The 18063-nt window shown below is 35.4% G+C and overlaps 1 protein-coding gene across 2 annotated transcripts; it reads left to right on the top strand.

The window, feature by feature from the left end:
- Window positions 1–9836: 9836 nt before the first annotated feature.
- Window positions 9837–16689, top strand: LOC139691312 (golgin subfamily A member 5-like). 2 transcript variants are annotated; one of them, XM_071589076.1, is made up of 6 exons: window positions 9837–9932; window positions 10160–10306; window positions 10410–10473; window positions 10562–11221; window positions 11333–11546; window positions 15519–16689. In XM_071589076.1, the coding sequence occupies exons 2-6, from the start codon at window positions 10161–10163 to the stop codon at window positions 15911–15913; spliced, it is 1479 nt and encodes a 492-aa protein (XP_071445177.1). In that variant the 5' UTR covers window positions 9837–9932; window position 10160; the 3' UTR covers window positions 15914–16689. The 2 variants fall into 2 exon arrangements, with proteins under 2 accessions (XP_071445177.1, XP_071445178.1); XM_071589077.1 differs by having other exon boundaries at window positions 10410–10502; window positions 10584–11221.
- Window positions 16690–18063: the final 1374 nt, after the last annotated feature.

The following is an 18063-nucleotide window of genomic DNA, read 5'->3' as shown; positions in this document are numbered from 1 at the left end:
ATTTTGGCGGCTGTTCACGGTGATAATGCTCTGAAGAAAACATCAATTTTCAAGGGGATTTAGCATTTAAAGATGGCCAACAAGATGCCACAGATGATGCAAGGCCGGAACGACCTTCAACCACCTTAGTTGACGACAACATTGATTATGTGCAGCCTCAAGTCCTTACCGATCATCAAAAAACTGTATGAATGGTAGCTGATGAACTGAATTTAAGAAAATTAACAGTTATTACAGCTATTTTAACCACAGATATTGGATGGATCCTTCACCCTGACAATTCAAATGCACATTCAGCATTGATTGTTTGCCAGTTACTAGCAAAAAATTCAATCACTATCTTTGATCATCCTCATTCGCCGGATTTCGCCCTCAGTGACTTTTTCCTATTCCCAGTATGCAAAAATGTGATGAGGGGATATTACTGGGAAGATGTGGATATTAAGTAAGAAACGACGAGAAAACTAAATAGCCTGACTGCTATGGACTTCCAAGGGTGCTTTAAAGGGAATAAAGTTTTTATGGTCCAAGTTAGCATATTTATAGGACAGAGTATACATCCCACTGCCAATCAATATGCTTTGCATCCGTTTTTCCTTTTCCTCATGATTTCTGCCCACAACCTCCTCTCTTCCTCCCCCATTCCTGGCACTTTCTCATTTGTTTTCCTTTCTGTCCACTTCACCTCCTTTATACCCACATTTCAAAAGCCACACCTATCGTCTTGTTTCAATGACCATGCTTCTACATTAAACTTAACCATGCTCCATATCAAGTTTTAACAAGCCTTTTCTTAACATCCTTACTCAATGTCCCTATCATCGATTCTCTACGCCTTGTGAAAGCTTCATTGCCTGATGCAATTGACCGTGTGGGTCCAAAACATTTCAGAGATATGAAAACTGTTCCACCTGCTCTAGTTTTGCCCTCTTAAAATAGAGCCTCTATTTCTGGTAAACCACATAACCTTCATTTTATGTACATTTATTCTCACCCCATAACTATCGCATTGAATTACCAAAGTACTCAGCAATACTTGCAATCCCTTGGCTGTCTGAAAAACTAAAGCTAGATCATCAGAGCAAACCTCATTTTACGAATTATCCACTGACATTCACTCCTATCTCTAGTTCTTCCCATGTCTCTTAAATCAAGACTCCTAAATTGTGATCAGGGCCCTCATCCACTCCCAGGAAACTGAGTGAATTGATCATGCTGCTCCTAAAACTGTGCCTAACCATAATATATGAGGGTAATCCCAAAAGTACCTGACCCCACAAAGAAAACAAAAATTTTGGGGAAAAAATGTACTTATTTTTCAACATAATCTCCTTTCAGCTCTATGCACTTTTCCCACCGATGTTCAATAAGTTCGATACCCTTTTTAAAATAAGAACTGCCTTACTCCTCGAAATAGCCATTAACTGCCGACGTCACTTCTTCGCGGTTGGAAAACCTTTGACCACCGAGCCATTTTTTCAAGTTTGCGAACAGAAAATAATCCAAGGGGGCTAAATCTGATGAATAGGGTCCAAGAGGTAGCAATTCAAACTTTAATTCATGAATTCTGGCCATTGCAATGACTGACTTGTGAGCTGGTGCATTGTTTTGATGAAACAACATTTTCTTCTTATCCAAATGCAGCTGCTTTTGCTTGATATCTCCACTCAAAAGTTGCAATAAGATCGAATAATACTCTCCTTTGATGGTTTTTTCTTCTTCAAGATTGTCAATGAAAATTATCCCATGCGCATCCCAAAAAACCGACGCCATGACCTTGCCTGCAGATGGAACAGTCTTTGCCATCTTTGTAGCCGGTTCTCCCAAATGAATCCATTGTTTTGATTCTTCTTTTATCTCGGGTGTGAAGTAATGGACTCATGTTTCATCCATGGTAATGAAACGGTGCAAAAATTCTGCTTTGTTGCTTTGAAACTTTGCTAAAAACTCAATTGAAACATCTTCACGACACTGGTTTTGCTCGCGTGCGAGCAAACGCGGCACCCGTCTTGCACATAACTTTCTTATGTCAACATTTTTAGTTAATATGCAATTTACCAACGCACTTTTTGAAATGCCAACCATGTCTGCTAGCTCGTGCACTTTCAGTCGATTATCATCCAGTATCACTTAGTGGATTTTCTTCACCGTTTCTGGAGTCGTCACTTCATTTGGTCGACCAATGCAATGCTCGTCTAGACAGCTCTTACAGCCTTGTTTAAACTAAGCTACCCAATACTTCACTGTTGTAGACAAAGGAGCAAACTCACTCAGAGTAGAATCCAGTTCCACTTTTATATTGGTTGGGCTGAGGCCTTTCAAATAAAAGTATTGTACCACATAACAATGGCCAATTTTCTCCATTTTCACAAATTCACTGAAGACGTTCACTAATGACGGCTGCCAAACAAAAACTAACCAACGCAACATCTTCAAACTTGAAACATATGCTTCATAGATTGCATGCTTTCTAATACAGTGATATTTTTCAAACAACTACCACCATCTCTAGGTCAGGCCGGGTACTTCTGGACCTTCCCATGTAATCTGACTGATACCTTTCTGAGTCACCTTGCATTTGCCAAGTGTACCTATGCCATTTCTGATGTCTTAACCAAGCGCTGGATATGATCAGCCCGTGTCTCCAACAGAACTCATTGGATTTCTCCTCGTTGTCATTCCTAGTACCTAAACCATAACCCCCCCACCTAATCACCATCTCTTCCTTCGCCTACCGTCGCATACTAATCCCCCATCATCATCAAATGTTTCCCTGCAGGAACACAGCCTATTATATTCTCTAACAGTTTGTATACCCTATTGATTTCTTCTTCCTTATGATTACTTGGTGGCATGTATACCTGAACAATGACCAAGTGGTTTCTGCTTTTTTTTCTACTAATAATATTCTATCCGATGCTTTCTCCATGTTAGCTACACTTTTTCCTACCTTTTTATTCAATTTTAAAGCAACCTCTCATCCCCTTTGCCGTATATTACTCTATAACCATCACCCCAATAATCCCTGCTATCCTTCGATCTCACTTCTCAGAGACCTAAAACATCTGCATTCCCTCATTCCATCTCTCACTTTGTATTATCTAATTTACCTGTCCTCGACATTTTAAGTTCATATTCTACCTAATTCAGTCCCTTAAATATGGCAACACATTCTACTCAATGACCTGACATCACATTGCAGGTAGCTTGGTTCTGAAAGTGTCTAATATGAGTAGTTTAGCCTAAGATTGAACACCTGCAGACCCAGTCTAGAAAAAGTAGGTAGTTTCAGGCTGTTTACAGCAGAAAGTCATCAGCCCTCAGTTGACAAAATAGCTCAATATAATTAACACTTCAGCTATTAATTGTGTTTTAACTCCAACATAGTTGGCCTACCTAGGACACACCAAATGTTTGAATATTTGGGACAATTCACAGAGGGCCCTAACTTTTGAGCTGAACAAAATCATCATGAATGAACGACATTCATCACACAGTTATATGAAATGCAATGTGCTGGAGCCACTGACAATTCAAAGATCACATGCATGCCTTTATACATACAACATGCCTACATTAAGCTGACATGATGAGATAATGCTAGCTCTGCACTACACTTTTAGGTGAGACTTCAACAAGAAATTTAGGGACCTGACTGTCAAACAGACTGTAAAATGTCAAGACAGTCATAAAAACTAAGCACAAGTTTTTCCAAAGCATTTTGGCAATTACTCACTTTTTTCAATTTATAAAATAGGTAAGCAAATGAAACCATAATTAAAATGTGGCATTTTATAAAATATGCTCATGATTCTACTGAGAACCATTTTAATTTTAAAAAGAAGCATCAGACTCCTTTTAAATAGAGTAAATTTTCTTAGGGCATTCCAGCTATATAGCCAAAAAGTACTCCATGTTCTGCCACTACCTCTCAGGTTGTTTGGACCAGAGCTTCTGAAAAGGTCACTCAGTTTTGGTTTAAAGATCGAGTATGGGTTAATTAAATACATTGAATGGGAGAGACAGAACGGAAGCACATCCCACAGGTTTTTCAGGCACTAAGCCACCGCATACATATTTTGAGGAACAGTAATGATAAATTTGCAGGGATATTACGTGTTCAAACCAGGTGATTTAGTCTACATATTTTTCATTCAAGGCTACTACCATTCTCTCAGTACAAATCATTAATATTTATACAACCCGATAGATGGAGTACTGATAGAAAAGTAATAACATAAAAAGTACAAAAATGAGCAGTCATTAATAAATTTTGAAAATCCAAGAACCTACTATTATCTACAAAAAAATGCTTAAGGCATTCAGTGAAGAAATGATGTTACTCAGGAATATAGAAAACTGCAAAAAGAATGTGTGACAGTGAAACCACTTAAAAAGAGTGAATCTTATTCTAGATAAGAGATGTAAAAGGATAGTGGGAAAAGGGAAGACTATATTTAAAACAATGAAGAAATATGAGAACAAACAGCATTATGAATCATGCCAGTACATACCCGTAAAACTTGCTTCCTTTACAATATTCCCAGCGAAAGGATCGACCTCCAATGACAATTTTATCCATATGTTTTAATTCTACCCATTCTGTTGACAGTTGAACACCATCAACAAGTGTATAGCACTCCTCTGTGAAATTTTTTATCCTGGCCTGAAATTAAGAAGATAGAGGGGGAAAAAAGCATGTAATTTTCATTGCGGAGATATTAACAACCTATTAAATTCTTGGAAATCATTCAACAACAAAATTTAAGTTAAAGTAGATGCAACAACTCTTCATAATAGATACCATGACATGTAGATTCTCTGCAAAAACTTGTTAAAGAGATAACTCATCACAGACATGCCATTTACACAACATATACTATCTAACTGCTGGTATGGTTTGCAGAGGATATAATAGATATAAAAATAATTTCTCATGAATATGTTATACATTTTGAATGTTAAGATAAAAGAAGCATTGACAAAATGGAGGGAACTGATGACCAGGACTAAGATTATGTAAATAAGAGATTACAGAATGCTTTTATTTGAGCATCTTGGTATTGACAGTAAATATACTACTACATGCACAAAAATATCAAGTTTCATGTTAATGCAGTCCATATTCTCTATTTTCATATAGTTAAAAATACTAAGGCATCTAAAACTTCCTGGAATCTTATGTTTTTAAAAGAATGCTAAAACAGTATATTTTTGCATTCACTTCTTTACATTATTGCTATTAACCAATTTCTACAAATATTGTCATTACTATGTAACCTTGATGCAAATCATTCTTGATATAAGAAAGCATTCAATATATTGACCCAATTAAAATTACTATCCAGTTGATTTACCCAGTCCTGCTTTTAAGTAAGTAATGGGGGGTAAGAGTCCACAGTGGAGTGCAAATGATGGCATATATGTTATTATAATAATAATAACTTCTACTTCAGTTGGCTAATTTTAAGTTAGTATCATAGAAATCGTCCACATTAATTAAGTGGTTAATGGAATGCAGATCAAACATATACCCATGAAAATGAGAGGAAACAAACACACTGCTATACATAATTGCAGATGGAGCATACTTGCATATCGCATCAATAATTTTAAATTTGCAGCAATGATAACTCTTTTCAAGAAACTCATCAATGCAACATTTTTTTCTTAGCAAAGAGCGCTTTCAGTTTTCTGGAAGCTTGGGAGTGTTACGATTGATTAAATTTTATTGTATATCAATGGAGCTGTCAAGTGAGCATCTTTCTGTGTTAGGGATAAGGAGCAGTGATTGGCATGAAGATTGCCACTATTGCAAGTATAACAGAAATACATTTGATGATAGGTGGGTAAAATTTGAGAATTCAGTTTGATGAATAAAGCAGTTTAAAAAGAATAATACGGGTAGAGTTAGTACATTATGTTTTGAAAATATGACTGTCAAGAGAATAGGAAAGAAGTTTCAACATAGCCTAAAAGGCCTCATTTTGAAGCAAATTGTCTTTTTGTTAGATTGACATGTCCACAGCACATTACCACGGCAGAGATGATTGAAATTTTTGTGAAAAACTACAGAGAATTGAAATTGGGCAAGAGTTGTTTGAGACAGAAAGGGGACCTTTTTCTTGTTAAAATTACTGAACAATTTGCCTAACCATTTAAAAAATGAGACAATATTTCACAGGAAGAATCTACTTGCATATCTGGTTGACGATTGCTATTATAATGTATAGTAAATTAATTTAAATGAATATTTATGTACAACTTAAAGTGCATGTTAGTTTCCTGTCATAATTGTACTAGTATTTCTATTTGGGAATAATGTGATCTATTACACATTAATGTGTCCTCTACACAGGTAATGTATTCTCAATACTGTACACTGTGTCTGCTGGACAAGTTAATAGATTATATTATTATTTAGTAACATGAGTTATCTTGATGTAGGCAGAGATGTATCCTTCATAGAAGGATGCATTTATTATGACTGCAAAAGGACCACATATAAAACTACTAACTGCCCTTACGATAGATAGGCATACATCATCAAACCCTGAAGACCAGTTTTTTGGCAATTTTCAAGGATCCATAATGGTAGGGCCATTGAAATTAGTTTAATTGGGAATAGTATTATCTTCAAACGATTTGGTGCTACACCTAATGACCTCCCAGGCAGATTTTATGGCATTGGAAACTAATCACCAGAGACTAATTTCTGGTGGTTCCTATCATGCTGTTTAAAAATTTTTAGGGATTTTTTTGTGGTCATTTGACTGGGATTAAAGAACCTGACTTGGTGATGAAGTTCATGTAGGTTCTGCCTCTCAATCACCAGGTCAATGGAATAAAATCTTCTTTTCGTACCTTTTAGCTAATACCTAAGAAGATAGTAGGGTGTAAGATATAAACATAAAATTTCAACTTTTTTACAAAAAATATAGAAGAGTTTAGAATAGAAGTTGCACTCCTACCCCCATGATTTTTACATAATGTAAATTGAGTATGTGAGGATAAATTTCTTTTGCTGATTAAATATGGGGGTACTTAGGGTATGTTAACCGCAAATAATTAGAGGGAATGGGGAGGAATCCAGAAATATACGAGAAAGAAAGGCACTTCACTGGTTTACTGAATGAATAATATAAGAAGGAAGAATATGTGGAAAGAGATTTTTTATTGTAAATCGTAATTACTAATGGATGGAAAGATGAATGGGAAAATTGGGTGAATACACTATTAAATAGATGACCATTGTGCATAAATAATGTTGGCAGTCATGATTGGTCGGATCGAAGTTTAATGGTATGATTTTGAAAACATTAGTAGGGCCATTTGGTACATTGCGAGTGAATTGTATTTGACGACTTGTGAATGAAAAAATAAATTTATCTCAAATACATACACGGTTTAGCATGGATCCATTTATTGGTACACATAACGAAGAGTTGCTCTACAGGCATTAATAATTTGATGGAAACAATGATACAACTAGAGCATTAAGGGAGCATAATGCCACTGGAAGAATCTCAATAAGGGACAGACCATTCATTACTTAATAGTTTCAAAAGTGGGCAGAAAGGAAGAGTATATCACAAGGAAAAGTGAAAAATACAAGCGGAAAAGCTGTAAGATAAATATTTTGGAAGATAATATGAATGGATTCTGAAAGAATACTGTGCTAGATTGAGGAGCAATGGGACAAATATATTGAAAACAAAGGCATAAGCGATTCTTCTAAAAGCATGAAAGAGTAGATTATGGCAATGCAGTGAGTGGAAACATCTATCTACGCAATACCCCGCAAAACACCGCAGGGGGGTGTGGTGGGGGGTGTTAGGTCATCATCCATTACTTGAGTTAAAGTGAATGCAAAAAAAGAGACATATAACAGAAGGACTGCAGCAGGGGACGACACTCGCAGAATATGATGTATACAGCGAGAAAAACAATGAAGTCACCCCAAAAAATATATAGCGGAAGAAAATAAAAATAGAAATTAATGGCGGGACAAACGAGTTCAAAAGAAAAAAAGGTATCGAAGAAATAATCAAAACGAGATTAAACAAGGGGCGGGGCAGTGTTGAATCCAATACACTAAGATAGTAGATATCCTGAGGCATACATGGATTTAGCGACTGCTGTAGTGTATGTCTTGATTATTTGTTCTGAGGTGACGAGTATGAATGCGAGGCAAATGCATTAAGCGGTGACAGCTAGTGCAAGGAAACATTAGCGGAAATGAGTTCGTAACAGTCGTAAGAATTTTGAAAACATTAGGAAACTAGACACACAGATGGTACATTTAGCAAAGCGTGAATGAGTTCGCACGATTTACATTGATGATCAGTATGAATTGGTTGATTAACTTCCAAACTTTAGTCGCTCTGGTTAATTGCTAGAATACAATGATTGTGCCTTTATTGAAAGGGAAGGGAAATAAGATGAGATGTAAGAATTACGGGGCTATATTACCAAATCAAAAGGCTGTTGGAACCACAACCCCTAAAATTAATTTAATTAATAGACAATGGATATTGAAGTTGCCAAATGCGACGCGAGTGCCCCCGACTACCCTAAAAGGTGGAGTATACAGAGGAACACGAGCACATAGTAATCATAACGATTTTAAACGCGAGGTAGGTCCAGGGGGAGAACAAGTACAAGGTTTTCTAAATATATTCAGAATAAAAAACAGCGAAAATTATTAGGTCACGCCTTTGGGTTACCCTGTATTGCTTGCATTCCTTACCAAAATGAAAGATTCGCAGGAGTCCCTTGGGATAACAAGATGACCAGTGAAAACAAAATTTGATCAACATACGACTAAACTTAAGTGTATCGCTCACTACTTTCGATGGAATAAATTGATAATGAGGAATAAATGGATACTTTCCGGGAGCAGCAAAAAATGTCAACACAAGAAAATAAGAAAGCAAAGCTTTGGAAAGGTGTTGTTACCTGTGAATCCGCTCCAACTTCAATTAGACACTGTTCTTCCAAAACACGATCGCGCTGGACCCTAATGTCACAAATATAACCTTTCCCAATTCTACATGTCCTACTCAAAAGGGGAAAGCACGACCCATCTTCTCCTGTTTTTCTTATTACAAATATTTGACCGTGTGGTGCCATCGCAACAAGGGCATATGCCTGCAAAGATTTTTACATCATATATTAACTTTCACATCTTATGCCAAAATTAAACTACAAACATAAATTAATGCAACTATAAAAGCAATAACCCATACCCGCTCGTAACTAACCACGGAAAAACATTAGACACCACAACAAACTTTCTCGTAGCTTCTTCCCGATCCTAACCGTCGTTTCAACAACTGGCGCCAAACTATATAAACGATGCAAGCCAACCGTATACAACACCCGATCTTCATTTATGGATTAAAAACATTTTCTCTTACGAAAATAATCTGAAAGAGTTAAAAACTTATATCTATCGGGAATTATCATAAGCTACTTCGATGACAAAAGCATGCGTAACGTCAATCGAACATTATTCTAGTTTTCAATTTAAACTTTATTTCATTGTCGCCAGGGCGCAACTGAATATAGTACCTCATCCTGTTCTCTCATTACCTTTACAAAACTGCCCAGTAATAGAACTAAAGGCCTTGAGGAAGACATATATTATGCATTATTTTATTTAAAGACACAATTTTTATTTAATAGCAATTTAAACCTTTATGTTAAACAATAAAGATGTTAAATAATAGAGTGTATTAATACAAGGTAAGATTTTAAATTTCCATGCATTTTGATTGGTTAGTTCATTCCCCTTATTTGGGAGGGTAGACGCTATATATGATAAACAAGTGAAAATCGCGGGAGCATCCATCTACCGAATTAGTAAACAGCCATCTTTGACCAAGAGAATCAAAGTGCCGGTGAGAATATTTTCCAGATACCTATTTAAGGTAACGTTTCTTTCGCATGTCCATGTCAAGTTCGTATCCATGTTGTAGATGTAGAGAGTATGAGATAATTTTTTCAATCGGAATGCAAAGCCTTAACGTGACCACACTAATTTGAGGAAATAAGCCGCATCGAGTTAAATTCGTTTCACACATTAGTTAATTTCCCCATAAAGTTGGAGGATATTGTTAGGAATCTGTACTCTAGGAATACGCTTGACATTTCTCAGCATGGGGAAAACGCCGAAGTCAAAGAATGTCAACAACAGAGGTAAATCACATCTCCAGCCGAAGGTTTTGCTGCATAGGCCTATGTATAGCGGAATGGGAAGGATGTCATTTCCTGGTATATCCGAACAAAGCCCGCCACCAAAAAGGTAATAATATTAATAATTGTCAAATGTGTCGGTGGGTGAACTTGATTATCAATCTACCGGACGATTTCGTTTTTACTGGTGGTTTTGCATTTCATTGTTCTAGACACATGAAGTTGAGTGGGACCTTATCCCGTAAATCATCTCATGGCAAAGGCGTTATTATCAAGGTCTGAAAAACTTATCTCATATAGCATTGGTATGTAAACATTATTGTTTATATTTCTTTAGCCCTGTTTTTATGCTCTAATTTCCTAGGCCTATAGCTCTTCCATTGCAGACCTGAGCACGGATAAAAGTAGGATACCAAGAATGTCTGTCGCTGCAGCTGAAGCTTCAGAATCCATAGCCGCAAACCATCAATCGGTTATTTTGGAGAATGGTAAAGAAGAGAGCCAGGAGACCGAGGAGGGATATCAAGAGACGCCGGTAGCAAATGGCTCCGAACCAGAAGCAGTCGTACTCAGCAAATCAGAGACTGTTGATATTCACGAAAATCCTACTAAGCAAGTGAAGGAAATAAATGCCATTCAAGACACTGTTGCCGAAGCTGAGACGATTTCTGCCGTTAAATTAACCAAAGAAGAAGAAGTGGAATCAAAGAAGCAAAGGGCTGGAACACCACAGAGTAGGTCTTCCACTCCTCAGAGAAAGTCTGGAAGAGTACGATGTAAGCATGATTCGCCGAATAAAAGTGTGGCATCATCGACCTTAACCCCCGAACTTAAAGTACTCAGGATTAACATGTCATTGAGCAAAAATGTTACAAATGGGACCACGGGGGGAAATAAGGTAAAAAAAGTGGAGACTGCTGAAGCTGACCTGCCAAAATCAACTGACGTAAAAGCAACCAATGAAAATGATAGTGTTAATCCTGAGGCAGCCATCATAAAAAGTGAAAATGCTATATCAGAGGGGGTTAGTACCCAAATATGATTCTAGTAGGCTTAGAATAAATACGTTAAGTCGAGTTAATAAATATGTATGTACTACCCATTAATTTTCATTGATTTTTGTTTCCTTTTTTAGGAATGCTCCAAGTCTCATGCAGTAGATGCTAATTCTCCCTACCTAAGGTCTTTAAGGTTGGTTTCCGGGAGGCGCTCGCTTTCATCAAATTCGCCAAGTAAAACCATTACAGTTGCCAGTCCTGGGAGCAGCACTGCCTCTGGTACTCAGTGGAGGAAAAGGCAGAGCCGTAAAAAAGAATCAACACGTGCAAAAGATGAATCCGAGTATCAAGGTCAGATTTGATTTAACACATTTGGGAGTCAAATATTGTAATTGCTAATGTAGTATTGTGTGTTTGGGTCATTTTTTGTGAGTATGCATACAAATTAATGGGGGACTCTAATTTAAGCTGTCAATATGTTTCTAAATTGTCATGTTAGTTCTCTAGGTGTATGAAAAATATGTATGCCAACATATTAAGATTAGACAGCTGTCATAAAAATTAGTGGAATTTATTTTTTGGGAATTTTATGTTATCATCTCTAAGTCACTTAATTGTTGATCCCTGTGTTGTGTAATTATGTTCCAGCATCAAAGTAAAATTCAGGTCGTACACTGTGAAATTCTGTTGCCTTATATGCATTGATTTCAAAAGTAAATGTAAAGAAACAAACATCTCTAGTAGTTGAGCTTAACTGATTGCTGTTCAAGTAAATTAGCCTGTAAATAAAACCAAGGTGTCATTTCTCATAGTATGGTAACTTCACTGGAAATATCTGCCTATTTGCTGTGACAAATCTGCTAATATATTATGTCATATAGCATTTTTACAGTTCCTATTATATCTCCTGGTGCTATAATTTCTGGCTGCAGTTTTTAATAAGAGCATTTTTTTGCATAATTACTCGTGGATTGAATGCAGTATCTTAGCAGAATATGCATTGATTTGTAGCAAAATATTGCCATGAAATCTCAGCATAATAACTTTGGTAATATGGAAAAAAATGTTTCATGCAGAAAAGCATTCCAATATTTGAAAGTGAAGCAACAGACTTGCCTTTAAGTCAGTTAGTGCTCTACTCAAACTTGTACTGTAGCAAATAATGCAGAATTACTGCTAGTGTACATTCCAAGGGTGCTTAGCTTAAATCTAGGGTTGCATGATTCCGATCTGAATGAAATATATGATATCATCAGCTTTCACCTAGTCATATTACTTTTGCGCATTGGATGAATCATAACTTAAGCTGTCAGTGTATGAACTCATTTTACCTGAAAGCTCCTTTCAGAATGAAGCAAAATTAGATCAAGCAACTTATAATTTGTACAGGACCAAAAATAAAGGAAGATTTTTGCAAAAACTCTTTTGCCAAGAAACAAAATGCAATTGAATTATTAGAAAAGTATATTAATATGAACCAGGAGCTTCAAACACTAATTTAATTTCTCTATTTTGATAACCATTGCATTAGAATATATTTTAGCCTTATTTTGGGCAGAAAAAATTTCATTCTCTTTATGTATTTAATTTGCTGGCAAATTCAGTATTTGAACAAATACAAGGTGCCATCAAGTTCTAAGGCCTCTTAATTTTTTTTATGTATGCCAGAAAGTTGAAACATATTCCTGTATAATCTCCCAGTAAACATACTTTTTTTGCAATACTGATGCCTTGGCCGACTTGGGTTCAGCGTCTCATGGTAGTCAATGCTAACTGTTGCACCCATGACTACACATTTTTTTACATCAAGAGCATCATCACCGCATGTTGATAAATTTTGCTAGATGTTGAATCATGCAAGTTGCGAAAAAAATTTTATGCTGTTCCTGTATACTAAATGGTGCCAGCCAAGTCATGAAAACATTTCTAACGCTAGTGGTACCTGTATGAATCGTGTGCATTGTAGGTTGTAACCATTCCTGTGTTATTATTGAGGAGTGTGTATTTTAAGCCCAGCCAAATCTTTCTTGCTCCAAAAATTCGGACACCTTAGAACTGGAAAGCAACTTTCATGCCAAAACTTAGTCGAAAAATACAACTATCTGGCCTTTGGGGTCTCTTAAAGACATTGTACATTTATAGTCACTCATTAATGCTACATGTTGATGAGGGTTTCGTGCAGTGCCTTGCCTTTTCAGAATGTAATGAGTTCACCTTACTTAAAAGGGACACGTAATATGATCATATGCCTGACACATTTTCATATTTATCTCCTTCATATTTTAATGATGTGTCCTGCCAAGCATATCAAGATATAGTTCTGTAATGCGAAATGGTGTTTTGACATGTTTAATGTCTAGAATAAGCCCTTGAGAAATGATTAAGCAGTCATGAAATTTAGAAAAGTTTTGATTTGCCCACAACTCAAATAAGAATGCCGATGAAGAGGTACATGGTGGTGGCTGTCCTGGAATAGTCTTGGGAAATGTGAAAAGTTGCAGAAATAACAAAAAGAATGAATATAAATGGAAAACTGAACCTTTTAGGCTCTGTTTCAGTGGCAATCACTCGATTAGTGGTTGATTTATGAACAAAATTTGAGTTTAATAGAGCAAGAGGCGATCAATGGTCCCCCTCCTGACGTTTTCGGGCGAACCCTGTAGTGGGCCACCACTTAGGTTGCCAATCCACAGCTCTCGGGCTATTTTTTCTATAATGTTCTAAACGTTTGAGTAAAGAATAAAATTGTATCGAGTTAAACAGTGAATTCAAATTGCCTAGATTATAAATAAAGTGGTAAGTGTTGGATCAGTGTTTGCACTGATTGCAAAGAAATTAATATTCTTGGCAGTTAATGTTCCTTGTCAGATTTCATTACAAGTTCTTTTATGTTAATGGCATGGTGAATAAATTCAGCAAATCCATTTAATTAAAACCACAGAATATTGCGGAAGTTAATAACCACCCTTTCTCAAATGAGGCTTCCAGTGATTCATCTGTGAAAGAAAACTTGATAATCGAGTTTACTGTAGTATCGAAAACTACCATGTCTTTTACTTCCTTTATTATGCGTCACTCTCACCTTAGTTGGAAAGTGTTTTTGGTGCCGATAATTTTAGTGAAAGTGTCTTATCTGTTTGTGATGACTTCCTTTGTTATCTGAGAAGTAAGCTAATTGTACCAGAATGCTTGGAAACAAATGGTCAGTCTAATCAGTTCCCCAAACTTAGGATGTGATTGCACTGGATATGGATCTGACCGGACCAAGTGATTCTGTTTCCAATAAATTAAATATTTGTTAAATGTGTGGAGATGTATGTGGTGTATTTTGCTGTACTACATACTATGCTATGACAAATAATCAGTTTTATGGAGGCTTATCGTTTGTATTTTACCTGGAGAATAGTAAACAATATATAAATATCTGAGAAATTAAGAACACCCTAATATAAGTAGATGAAAATGAATGAAGTCCTTTGGATGCTGCATTATTTATAAAATTTGGCACTACTGAACCCTTTTTAAGTGTTTTTTAAGTTAACTTAAGTGTTTTTTTTCATTTCAACATGATGAAGAATTAACCAACAAATATTTCCTCCTGCTTCTGTTTTCTGGCACTTATATATATACAGTGAAATAGATATAAAACCATCCTATTTTCAAATAGCATTGTATTGGGAGCAAAATGTGAACAATTATCAGTTAAAAACTATTTAAAAAGTCAAGAGTGAAGATATGTTTAGTCCACAAAACTATCTCAATTCCTCGTGTCAAGAAAATATTACCCATCATTTTGATGTGTAGTATACCCAGTAAGAATTTTTGTAATTATCTTCATATATGCAGACAAATGATTTATTATGCAGAAAAGCATTACTGTAAAGTGGTAATAGGGAAACAATAAACGTAATAGGGTATATACCAATAAATATAGATGTTGCAATAGCATTGCACTTTGGGTATGAGGTAATGGGTACAAGAAGAGCCAAGGATTGCTATAGAAATAACATAAAAATGTATTGAATGTACCATGCTCTGTAGCTCTCCCTATTACATCTAAATGTAGCATGTTGGGTGTGAATTGAAAGCTCTCAAGGGTCTGTTTATTATTTTTTGTCATAAACAAAGAGTGAACAATTTTTGGTTACACAGCACTTGTAATTCCTTCTATTTCACTGTAAGGTTCAATTGTATTAAGTAGAAATTTTTTTTGTCATTTTCATTGAACCAGCGTTATAAGTTATAGCATTAAGTTTTCAAGATTTATGTCTTATTGTTGCAATGTGCCTAGGGTCGTTATCATGTAACTTTTATGGATTACAGGTATTGAGAATGAGTTTAATTCATCTGTTGGGAAAAGGAAAGCAGAAAGAGATGATGATCACGGTGTTGAACATCCTGTTAGTTATGTAAAGAAATCCAAGAATGAAGAGGATGACTTTAAGCTGTTTCTCGCTGATGATTCAGAGGGAAATAATCATCTCGCAAATGAATCTGAGGATTTTTTCAACTCCTCACAGTATAGCAAGTCCTCTGATGATGTACTGGCTGAATTGAAAGATCTCAGTGAAAGTGATAGATCTGATGACCATTTTGTTACAAATGAGGCAATGGAATATGCTTATGAAGCAAGAGAAATTGAAACAAGCGAGAAATTGCATGAGATTCCAACAGCAGCCGACAAAAGCAGTAATAAAAGGTGGTGTATTCTTATGTAATTTTGTTGGTTTGGTAAAACATGCTAAAATTTGTTGCTTTATGTTGAAAATATGAATGCCAATTCTTTGTTTGCAGTTTTTGTAGTTTATTGAAGTCTTTAAAATTATGATTCAAGTGATAGAAACGTTTTTGGAGGAGTTTTGTAAACAATCTCACTTTAACTGCTTCATTTCTGCTCAATGCTTTTCTTTTAATTAATGCTCATTCTATCAAGAGATTACAATTTATGTTGGAATGGGGTATTAATATTTTTATACCATATTACTGCTGAGTTGATTTCATTTAAAACAACTGAACTGTACTATTTGTCTGTTATGACATCGTAGGTAGGTAATACGTATATTATCATAATCATGTGTGTAAGAATGCATAATTGTAGGCCCACCAGTTGCAGTGATGTTGAAGTTTGTAATCCTTTACGGGTTTTTATCATTCAAATTTTCATCCTTTTTAGTAATTTTACATGCTGTAGAAGCAGTTTTTAACTTTACATAAAATTTGATGCTCATTAAAACTGTGGTAGGGTACAAGTTACGTGTGACTTCAATTCGAGTTCAGTGTAGATATTTACTTGTCTTCATGAAGTGATTTATTATTGTGAAGCCTATGGGATGTTTGTTAATTCACCTTGTTTGGTGACCATATGTCCATGAGGTTTATGAAAGGTTCTTTTGTGTCATGTAAATGAGAGAGGAAGGAAATGTATCCATTGAGTAATGATCTGTGTAATCCCATTGTGAAATCTTCCATTTTTAGTAAAAATTCATCTTTCTAACATGTTTCTCTTATTGCTCTTTATTTTTTTGTTGCACTTTCCTTACCTGCCTCCATAACAACTAAATTACATTGTTCTGAAGTGACCTTAAATTAATAATTCATAATTGCTTCAAGTTTTATAACAGTTGGGAATAACCGTGGTAAATGGAAATACATTTTGAGTTGCTACCTTTTCATATAACCTTGTAAATATAATTTAAATCTGCTTATTAAACACAGTATGTCAAGACCTGAGCCGTGTAGTGAGCTATGATAAATGTTTCGTATATTAATCAGTGGATGGGCATTCTTTCAAATCATTCTTAATTTTAAGAAAATACTAGTCTTAGAACATCCACACTTCATTTATGTCATCATCAGGTTTATGGTATGCGAGTTCATGTAATATTATTACGGCTGAGCATCATGTCCATACCTCATGTAGCTCCTTTAATGAACCAGAAATGTCTTTTCTGATGAGAATTATTACAATGAAATCATTTGCATTAATTTTATCATCAGTGTTTTCTCTGGTGTTCCATGCTATATTGTTGTATATACTTTGTGTTTCATTTGTAAGGGTTCATTTAGATATGCTCAAAGCAGTGCTTGTAAGGGAGCTCTTCATTTAGTTATTCCAGAGGATTCCTTAATTTTGACTTAGTATTTTCAAAGGAATTAGTTTACTAAGCAAAAATAGTTAAAGTAAGATTGTTTTTATTGCATCATTTCACACCAATGCATTTTAAATTAAGGAAATGTATTCTCTCTCATTTGAATTTTTATATATTCATTTCACTGGGGATGTCTATCTGACAAATCCTCTACATATGTTATTGTAAATTGGTAGATGATATTTTTCCAGGAATCTTTTCTTTCTGACCAATGCTTTGCTATAAGAATCCTGCAGAAATGCAAATTCTGAAGTAAGGCTCTCATTAAAAGTATATGAAGTACATACATACTCTGTGAAATTGGGTCATATCATAAGTTTTACACACTGGATTGAAAAGCTGTCGTATGTTAATTATGTGCATGTGTCTCTGAAATACATGCTCTGTGAATGTGATAGTTGGACTGAAGAATAATTAATTCTGCCTAAAGTAGTATATTCTAGTCTTGAAGCAGTATTTCATTGTGGTCAGGAATGACGTCTTTTGCCAAATATAGCTATGGTATTATAGTGTCTTGTGATTACGTATAAAGATTTAGATAGCACTTAAATATTAGAATGATTTTCTTGCTGATGTCCAAACAAATTGAATTTTAGCTCTCTACGTTTGAACAGTTGTTATGTTAATGTTATGTTTGCTTTAATATTAGCTTTTTGAATTGTGCATTTCATTTTTGATTATGTCATTTAGTATTGTTTTTAGTACTCTTCAAGGTATTG

This window comes from Hetaerina americana, unplaced genomic scaffold (assembly GCF_022747635.1).
Source record: "Hetaerina americana unplaced genomic scaffold, ioHetAmer1.1.p SCAF_32, whole genome shotgun sequence".
Lineage (NCBI taxonomy): Eukaryota > Metazoa > Arthropoda > Insecta > Odonata > Calopterygidae > Hetaerina > Hetaerina americana.
This window is presented reverse-complemented; position numbering and strand designations above follow the sequence as displayed.